Source organism: Vigna unguiculata, chromosome 8, assembly GCF_037176805.1.
Source record: "Vigna unguiculata cultivar grain cowpea cultivar isolate G323 ecotype 2 chromosome 8, ASM3717680v1, whole genome shotgun sequence".
In the NCBI taxonomy this organism is placed as follows: Eukaryota; Viridiplantae; Streptophyta; class Magnoliopsida; order Fabales; family Fabaceae; genus Vigna; species Vigna unguiculata.
The window spans coordinates 8,034,068-8,045,492 of NC_140799.1; the positions used below are offsets into that span (position 1 = coordinate 8,034,068).

The window sequence follows — 11,425 nt, forward strand, 5'->3', positions numbered from 1 at the left end:
CCCGTACCCGTGTTCTAACTATTTCAATATTAATTTTTATAAAAAAAAATTACGGTAAAGAAAACATAATATTATCAAATATTCAATATTAGGAGGATGATTGTTTCTTCCACATCAAATAATTTGAAATAAATTATAATTGTCTACATTTTAGATTAGAATACCGAATAAAATTTCATGAGAACCAAAACATTTATTAAATTTGCAAACTACAACATTGATGAAACTTAGTTGATAAAATTAAAAAATATTTCAAAAAAATATAAAAGGAAAACAAATATTCAAATTAAAATATATTTTAAATGTTTGTTTACTTCAACTTTTTAAATTCTAATGAATCTCTTTTTTATACACTAATAAAAGTTATAATACATCACTTGATCAAAATGACACAAAGAACAAATAATAAACATAATAATAAAATTTTGACATAGATTTTGTATCTTTTGAACTTCAATATATGTTGGATAGTGACAAATAAATATTCATAGCAATTACATTAAATTTTTATATTGTAGTAAATAGAAGTTATTTATACAATTAAAGTGAAAAAATTACAGTATATTAATAATGAGTTATAAAATAACAAATAATTAGATAGAATATATCGAAATATTATTCTACATGATGAAAATAAACAATAAATATTAAAAAACTAACAAATGTGTGTTTTAAAAATAATTTGAGAGACTATTGAAAGAAATTGCACAAAGGAAATCAAATGTATAATTAATGTATGATAACATGAAAAATACCTTAGAGAACTAATTAATAAATTATGTTTGAAGTGGTTAAAGTTAAATAGAAATATCATTAGTGACCAAAAAATTTGTCATTAAATTACAAATAAATTAGTAATTAAATTAGTCACTAAATCAAGTACCGATTCTATCATTGAATCGGTCACTAATTTAATCACTGATAAGATGAAAAATATCTTAGAGAACTAAGAAAATTTTTCAAATATCAACATATATACTCAATGGTTGAAAAATAACGAAAATTATTTTAATGAAACAAAAGAGTTCTTCAAATTAAACAAAAATTAATAATAATGATAATAATAAGTAAATAATTTTTGTTATATTACCTTAAATCGAGAGTATAAACATTCTCATGTGAAAAAAATGTATATAATAAATAAAAATATTAAAAAAAATAAAAATATTCAAATGTGAGACATGAATTTTTTTTAATTAACATACATCATTTTAACATAATTACATAAATGTTATGATAAGATAAAAAATATAATGGAGATGCGAATGAATTTCATGACAAACCAAATAATTAAAAGAAATAAAAAATAGAATATATATATATAGGGTTATTTAATTAATTGTGAATATTTTAATAATTTAAACGAGAATTGAGATATGACGGGGACGGGTATTATGGCGGGGATATGTACATCCCCATACCCATCCCCATACCCAACTGAAAAAGTCGGGGATTCCCCATACCCATACCCATACCCATACCCAGTCAATGCGGGGATTCCCCGTCAAAACGGGGACGGGTTCGGACATAACCCACGGGGACGGGTTTATTTGCCATCTCTACACACGCACAACTTCTTCTTCTGTTCCTCCTTTTTTTTTCTTTCATTCTCAATATCTCTCCTCTCTTCCCATTTCATCCTATTTATACTATTATTTGTAATGATTACTTTAGTTCAAATTTAACCCCATTTCCTTTGGTTTTGCTACTTCCGTTTCAATTGAATTACTGGTTCGCATTTTTTTCTTCACAGTAACATGATAGAATGTCATTTATTGTTACTTTATCCTTTCATTTTTTTAATAGCTTCTATGTGTTATCTGCTTGTTACCCTTTTATTCTTTTTTTATTTTTTTTCTTACTTTAATAGAACTACCTTATACGGTAATAATTTAATATTAATTCCAATGTATAAAATCTTATAGTTTAATTTGAAAATATATATTTCATATATAAGTGATTTAAAAAAAATCTAATTAATCTTATTAAGATATATTTTAAAATTTTCCTCAATAATTCTTAAATTATATGAAAAAGATAATTATAATTTCATAAAATATTCTTACTAAAAAAATATATATCTATTTTATTTTATTTATTTATATTTTTTTGGATGTTATAATTCTCCCCTACTTACAGAAATTTCGTCCTCGAAATTTATTTTTTATTGACTAAAATAAATGAGCATAAATTCCTCTTATTTTTTCTTCTAATTCCCATGTATATCTCCATTAGCTCCATTCCACATTACCTTCACTAAAGGGATTTGTCTGTCTCTCAATTCTTTGACCTTCTTTTCTTGTCCATAATCTGTACAGACATTGCGTCAAATGTAAGGTTATTCTTTAATTGTACTGTATCAGGTCTCATCACATGAGTTGGGTCAAAATATATTTTCTTAATTGAGACACATGAAAAACATTATGAAGGTTGGAAAGGAACGGTGGTAAACAAATTTGATAAGCAACATGACCTATTTTTTTAAGAATTTGGTAAGGACCAATGAACCGAGGAGTGAGTTTCTTTGATTTCAAGAAATGAGCAGATTTTATTAACCAATCCACGATAACCTATTTGGAATCAATTTTTGAATGGTTCGTGGGAGGCCAACTACAAAATCCATTGCTATACTATCCCATTTCCATTCAGGTATATCTAAGGATTATAACATTCTTGTTGGCTTTTGGTGTTCTATTTTAGCTTTTTGACAAACTAGACATTTTGCTACATATTGTGTCACTTCCTTTTTCATTTTGGGCCACCAAAACATTTTTTTGAGATCTTGATACATTTTTGTTGTGCCCGGATGTATGCTTAATTTGCTTTTATGTGCTTCTTCTAGAATCATTTCCTTAATTTCCTCATTATTGGGTACACACATCCTGTCCTTAAATCTTAATGTTCCAGTTTTATCTATCAATTTCTTTTTCTTATTAATGAACTCATCACTTTCTTATGCCTCATGGATTTGCTTTTGTAAATTGTTAGTGATCTTAATGGAGTTTAATTGCATTTTATCATGACTTAGGGTGACCGACAAATCATGTCTCTAAATTTTTCTAACAAATTCATTTCATGAATCATTAGTGAAGAGACATGTAAAGATTTTCTGCTTAAAGCATCTTCCACTACATTTGCCTTTCCTGGATGGTAATGTAATTCAAAATCATAGTCTTTTAGAAATTTCATCCATCTCCTTTGTCTCATATTTAATTCCTTTTGGTCAAACAAGTATTTGAGACTCTTATGATCACTAAAAACTTCAAACTTACCACCTTAAACATAATGTCTCCATATCTTAAGTGCAAAAACAATGGCAGTTAGTTCTAGATCATGAGTTGGGTAATTTTTCTCATGTGTTATTAGTTGCCTAGAACTATATGCCACTACCTTTCTATCTTGTATAAGAACACAACCTAATCCCATTTTGGAAGTATCACAAAATATAACAAAGTGTCTAGTAGGATCAAGTAATGCTAAAACAGGAGAAGTGGTTAATCTTTTCTTGAGTTCTTGAAAACTATTTTCACATTTTTCTATCCACACAAAAGCTTGGCCCTTGTTGGTGAGTTGGGTTAAAGGCAAAGCTATTTTAGAAAATCCCTCAATGAATCTTATATAATATCCTGCAAAACCGAGGAAACTGCGAATCTCAGTCACTATTTTTTGTGGCTCCCATTGTAAAACTACTTCTACTTTGGTCGGATCCAATAACACTCCCTTATTGGAAATTACATGTTCTAAGAATTTTACTTTCTCTAACCAGAATTCACACTTAGAAAATTTAGCATACAATTTCTTTTCTTTCAAGATTTGTAAGACACTCCGAAGGTGTTCCTCATGTTCCTCAAGAGTCTTAGAATAAATAAGAATGGCATCTATAAAAACAACCACAAAGTGATCTAAAAATGGATGGAAGATGTTATTCATGTAATCCATGAATATTGCAGGAGCATTGGTCACACCAAAAGGCATCACTTGATATTCATAATGGCCATACCTAGTTCTGAAAAGAAGTTTTTTGTATGTCTTCTGCTTTTACTCTAATTTGATGATATCCCGACCTTAAATCTATCTTAGAAAATACAGAGTCTCCTCTCAATTGGTCCATCAAGTCATCTATTCTAGGAAGAGGGTATTTATTCTTTATAGTGAATTTATTTAATTGACTGTCATCTACGCATAACCTAAAACTTCCATCTTTCTTTTTAACTAACAAAACCCGAGCTCCCCAAGGTGACACACTCCGATGAATTAATTGTTTTTCAAATAACTCTTCTAATTGTTTCTTCAATTCTGCTGATTCAGAGGGTGACATCCTATATGGTGCCATAGAGATTGGTCCAACTCCAAGCATCAGATCTATGGAAAATTCAATTTCTCTGTTAGGTGGTAAACTAGGGATATCATTGGAAAAGACTTCAGGAAAATTTCGAACAACTGCTATATTTTTCAACTCAACTTCCTCTTTTATTTCCATAGAAGATAATAACAAGTACCTTTGGATTTCATTCCTTAAAGGCTCACTTTTTGAATTGGTAGGTGATTTTAGAATATTCTTAGAGTTTGGAAATATCACTGATTTCTTAGCACAATTCAAAGGACTTGATTGGAAGATAACCAGTCCATACCTAAGATTACATCTAATTGAGATAAAAGGTAGACATATTAAATTTACAAGGAATTTTCTGTTCTCAATGAACAATGGACAGTCTACACAAACTCTATTGGTAATTACCGAGTCATTTGTGGGAGTTGAAATGACCAAACTAGTTTTTAGAAAAGAGGTCGACATATTAAGATGTTGAACACAATAATTGGAAATGAACGAGTGAGTTGTACCTGAGTCATACAGTACATTTAAAGTTTTTCCTTTAATAAAACACATACCTTGAATTAAATCATGGTTTTCAACAGCTTCAGCTCCAGTCATGGTGTACACTCTTCCTGTTGTGGTAGGTCTTGTCTTGGTTACAACTGGATTGAAATGTGGCTTCTGTTGTCCCACACTTGAAACTGACTAGTCCCTTAAGATGACAATCTTTAGCAGGATAAACTTGTCCGCATTTAAAGCATCTGATATGATCATATACAGGTCTACTAGAATTTCTTGATGAAGATTGGTTGGATTGGGTCCTCCATTGTTGGCGATTGTAAGGTTTTCCCTCAATACGTTTATTTTTATTTGTCTGGGGTCCAAAATACTTTGGTTTGATATTTTGGTTGTTCTCAAAATCTTCCAAAAATCTACACTTGTGAATAAGTGTAGGAAAATCAGCAATTTCTAGTATTCCTACTGCTTTTCTCAATTCATCCCTAAGTCCATTTTCAAATTTTATACATTTCATCCTTTCCTCTAGGTGATAAAAGAAAGTAGAGTATTTTCCTAATTCTTCAAACTTGGAAGCATATTCCCCTACTGTCATACTTCCTTGCTTCAACTGCATAAACTTTATTTCTTTTGCTCTCCTCACATCATTAGGGAAATATTTTTCTAAAAACTTTGTTCTGAATACATCCCAGGCAATAATTATTCTTCCTCCTTCAAGTAATCTCCTAGTACCATCCCACCAATATTCGGCTTCTCCTATTAACATAAATACAACATAATTTACCTTTTGATTGTCAGCACAGTTCATAACTCGAAATATTTTCTCCATTTCCTTAATCCATAATTCAGGTTTTTCTGGATCATATCCTCCAAAAAATTGTGGGGGGGTTGTTTCTCCTAAATTCAGCTAATCCTTGTGATTCAGGTTTCCTTCAGGTCTTTGATTCCTCATTAGAGCAGCAGCCGTGTCTTGGATAACTTGCATTGCTTCAGTTAATTCATTGTTCCTCCTAATGTTTGCCATCTGGAATCGTATGAGTTAGTAAAAAATATAATGAGCACATTTAATAGATCTCGCATGAAACGTTGCTCTGATACAATCTAATGTGACGATAATTTTTTTTTCTAATTATTTAATTATTATTATTATTTCCCGCAATATACTTATAAAATTTAAAGGTAAAATTGTACTTAAAATATTCACAAACACACACACACACACACACACACATATATATATATATATATATATATATATATGTTATTTACAATACTGTATGCATCTTATATTTACACCGTTTGGTACATCTTATATTTCCTACACTAGAAGAGGAAGAAGTGTTATTTATTTAATATTTCCCCCTCACATACTGGTTTTCAAACAGGTGGAGGGAAAAAATTATGGATAGGGTTCACTTGGACTGTTGGGGGTAAATATAAGGTAACTCCGATTTGTCCTTCGATGACAATCGGCGCGTTTGGAGCAGAGAGAAAAGTAATAGTAGAGTTTCCAATTCTCTGAAATGTTACAGAATTATTCACTACATTGGTTTGCCATGCATTTCCCGGGAAAACAGCCACAATGTCGGCAAAGAAGGGATCAGGCATGTTGGGAGCAATCATCTATGATAAGGTTATAAAATTTTGTTTTTCACAAACAATCATAAAATAGGAAAGTGAGACAAATATCACATAAAAAAATACAACATATCATGATAAAATAAAATGAAATGAAAGTTCTTCCAATTCCATAAAACTCGATTTTTATTATACTTTTATACAAATATTGATTAATTTTATAGTAACTAGTCACGATAAATGAGCTCATGGCCAACAAAGTAACTCAAGAACATATCATCTTGAGCAATACTAACTCGTTTAAATCTCAAGGTCATACCTCTAACTACAATAATCAAATCTTTATTTATCATAAATTTTATTTCAATATTATATAATTATATAAATAAATATTTAGATAGGATCAATGAATAATAAAAATAAATATAAATAAATAAAAAGGGTCAGTACGTAACTGAAGATAAATATAAATAAATAAATGAGAGTAAATAAAAATTGAATAAATAAACCCAGTGCACAACTAGAGATGAATATAAATAAATAAATAAATAGGAACGAGAACTAAATATAAATTAGAATGAGGTTAAGGGCACCTCACTTAAGGTAAATATAAAGATAAAAGTAATTATATACAGATAAAAAAATAATGAAAGTAAAAAGATAAAATGATAGATGTCTCCTCCCCTTACCTTATTTATCGTGGAAATTATACTAAGATTGTACTAAGACTTCGATGATATATAAATTTATTTATTTTTTCCTCTTTCTTCCTTCTCACACGCACAACTTCTTCTTCTGTTTCTCCTATTTTTTCTTTCGTTCTCAATATCTCTCATCTCTTCCCATTTCATCTTATTTATACTATTATTTGTAATGATTACTTTAGTTCAAATTTAACCCCATTTCCTTTGGTTTCGCTACTTCCATTTCAATTGAATTATTGGTTCACAATTTTTTTTTTCTTCACAGTAACATGATAGAATGTCATTTATTGTTACTTTATTCTTTCATATTTTATTTTTTTAATAGCTTCTATGCGTTATCTACTTGTTACCCTTTTATTCTATTTTTATTATTATTTTTTCTTGCTTTAATAGGATTACCTTATACGGTAATAATTTAATATTAATTCCAATGTATAAAATTTTATAGTTTAATTTGAAAATATATATTTCATATATAAGTGATTTAAAAAATTTAATTAATCTTATTAGGATATATTTTAAATTTTTCCTCAATAATTCTTAAATTATATGAAAAAGATAATTATAATTTCATAAAATATTCTTATTAAAAAACTATATATCTCTTTTATTTTATTTATTTATATTATTTTTTTTGGATGTTACAGACCACCATCCATGAACCTACTCGCTCATGACACAACATCTCATGATCAGGGATGTCAACGGGGCGGGTAGGCAGTGGCGGAACTTGGACTAAAATTGTAGGGGGGCCAAATTAGATTTGTTATATATAATTTTTTTTAGAAGAAAAACTATTCATTTTTTTCTCTTCATTTCCTCTTCTTATAACAAACACATATAATAGTAGAATTCAAAAAAATATTACTATCATTCGCTATTATATCATGATACCAATTCATGAATACCATTTTAGATCAAGCATTTGTATCTTATCAATTTGATTTGGTGGTATTGTCAAATTTGATGTCGTTTTTTCCAGATCACGTTCTATTGAATTGTTAAATTCATTATATGTAACTCTGATAACTTTAGAGATTTGTTTTATATTGTCTTAAATTCTTGGTTCTTATTAAATTTCTCAAGCTTAGTTAACGTAAATGCATTTCTTTTTCATCTTCATCACAAACCTTCCTCTTTGAAAAAAAGGAATCAATTTTTTTACTTTTTATCATAATCTTTCTAATATAAATTTATCACCTCTTACCTATTTAGAATAAATAAAATTTATATTCACAAATCACAATTATCACAATGCAAAACATAATAAAACTCATACTACTTTAATTAAATAAGCAATACTGTATAAATTCAAAACTTAAAAAAAAAATACCATAGGTAGCGAAAAACACAAAATCCCTAAATTTCATAATTAAGGATTATAATAATTTAGGAAAAATTATAATTAGGGTTCATACCAATTTCATAAAAGAATCCCTAAAATCATAATTAGGGGTTATATTAATTTAGGATAAACTTAATTTGGAAGAAACATCCTAAAAAGAATCATAAACTAACATACATAAATCATAATAAGATACTAACTTTGATTTGTGATAGATCATGCAAGAAATGTATACATGAATTTCTATATATGTGTTTCCAACCTCTATTTCCCAACCTTTGTATTTATCTTTCTTCACAGACTTTCATGATAATTTACATGATGGAAAGATCTTATAGTCAGAAAAAAATCCTAATCTCTTTTATAAATTAATGTCTCTATTAAAATTTTTAATTTTTAATTTTATTATAATTTTTCATAATATAATTTTAATATAAATAATATATAATATAATTTTAAAAAATATATAAATATATATAAAAAAAATTCAAAAAAAAAAAATGGGGGAGCCACGGCTCCCCCCTGTCACGTCCTAGGTCCGCCAGTGCGGGTAGGGTACGAGTAGTAGCTCCCCCGTACCCTACCCGCTAAATAAATATCAGCCCCGTATCAGTACCCATATCCGTCGGGTATCCGTTATGCGGGTATCCGCCTATTTTTTTCATATCCGCGGGTATCCACGGCTACTAGCGGGTATTTGCAAAATTATTTAAAAAATAAATATTTAATCATAAATTCAAACAAAATAAAATAAAATAAAATACATCACTGTCATAAATTTTAAATAAAGTTCAAATAAACTCAAGTTGATACAAGTCCAAATAATTGGTAAAAGTAAATATGAAATGACGTTCAACACAATGAAAATTATTTAATTAGTGCTTTGATCAACAAATCCACTTTCTCCGATTAATTCTAAAAAATAAACAAAATAAACAAATAATAAATCTCAATTGTCACGTGTTAAGTATTCTTATTTTGATTCCATCATTTGGCAACAAGCATACCATAAACGTCATTGTCTATACAAGGTTTGATGTATATTCCCAATTTCAAAGAAAGGGAAGAGAAGAATGTCAAGGGATGTAAGTTTAGCGGGTACGGGTATCCACGGGTACGGATACTATGATACTCGTACCCACCCCGTTAACATGCGGGTAGCGGGTATCCATTTTTAATATCCATTTTCTACCCGTTGCGGGTTTTATCCGCGGATACTCGCGGGTACGGATTTTTTTGACATCCCTACTCATGATCCAAGTCTGCATTAATGCATACAAATAACACACGCAAGTCAATACCTGCAGCACTATTGTCTGGCGCAACCTAAGCGCCACCAGACAAAATTAACGTGCAGACTGCCTGGCAGAATATCCACGTCACCAAGCGCCACGCTCCAGACAAACCCACTGTTTTGGGTCGATCTCCTAGTGGAGCAAACCTTGTCGTCAGGCGCCATCTGTTGCAGAACGCACCCTTGATAGCTTATCGCCTGGCGGCCACACCCGTGCCGCCAAGCGCTATATTAGTAGCGAAACCTACTGGTTTTTGGCACCCAAATTGGTTTGTTCTATAGTCCAGATTGCTCTAAGACCACGTTGCCCATTTGCTCATCAGAATCATACTTAGTTCAATTACCTACAACTCATATTTACCATTCACACCTTCAAGATATGTGATTTGTTAACCACGCTACCATTATGTCATGACTTAGTCAACTCATGGAATTGATACTCCATCCTTTGATTTCATCACCACTCACATAGTTCTGATACATTACAACAGTCATCATATAGTTCAATTGTCTACCATTCATAACTGTCAATCCCTTTATTCAAGACCTAAGATCCTCTGAGCTTCATAGGATTATTCACTGACTCAATCTATTTTAGGAAAATGCCACCCCTTGCAACATTGCAGAGTACACAACATGCCTAAATCACCTTGCAATAGTACCACATGTTCAACCCAATTAACTCTCGCTCCATGCTTCATAATCTAAGGTTTATACCTTAACTCACTATTGCATGACCATCACATGTACCAAATATGCCCACCTAATGAAACCTATCCTTTTAAGAACTTGAATTTTCAATTAGAATCAATCTTTTCCCTTCCTTTCCTTCCCATTCTTACAACCAAGCATTAACGTAAACATACCCACACACCCCTCAATAGCCTCATTCTTAGTTAATTCATATGTATTACTCCTTAATGTTTCCTCACCTATTGTCTATCATAATTCATTTCCACATGTCTCTTCCTCATTGCCAACCACTTAAATTCGCGAAAACCGTGCATGCACCTCGTCATCGCCTAGCGGCAAGCAGGGTGCCGCCAGGCGGCGTATCAGTGCCTGGCAGAACCTCCTATCTCTAAATCTACGAGTATCTAGGCCCATTTTCCAGAATGGTTTCCATTTCCAAATCGCACCAACTTGCATACGTTTTATTAAAATTCCCTCCTCCTACTTTAATTCTTCATAATCGTCTATACTTACTTCACTAGAATCGAATTCCACATCACTTATCCTAATTTCCTAACATGCGTTCATGCTTTACTACTCACGATTCTCCAAAGTGTCAACCCATGCAAAAATATCATTAATATCATGAAAGTAAATCATCCTATATGATTTATACAACAAATTCCCAGAAGTCACGAAGACTCCCGCATAGAACACAACAATACAAACCCAAAACAACATAATGTCGCCTGGCGGTAGTTTATCACTGCCAAGCGATTCATAGAAGAACCCAGAACTGGGCAGGAAAGATGAGTCGCCTGCCGGCATACTCATGTCTGCCAGGCAGTTTCTAGGCGAAACCCAGAAACCTTACGAAAAGCAACGTAAACATATGGATTTTGATCATGCAGAGGCATGATATTCATACAGTATAACACGAAATAAATCACATATCATATATACATGCAAAAGAACTCCTCTAACCTGGAATATTTGCTCCA

General features: G+C 30.7%; 1 protein-coding gene across 1 annotated transcript; it reads right to left on the reverse strand.

The window, feature by feature from the left end:
• Positions 1–4,919: 4,919 nt before the first annotated feature.
• LOC146884093 (uncharacterized) lies at positions 4,920–5,660 on the reverse strand. The gene has a single exon (XM_085665851.1). The coding sequence runs from the start codon at positions 5,658–5,660 to the stop codon at positions 4,920–4,922; it is 741 nt and encodes a 246-aa protein (XP_085521977.1).
• Between the last annotated feature and the right edge of the window lie 5,765 nt (positions 5,661–11,425).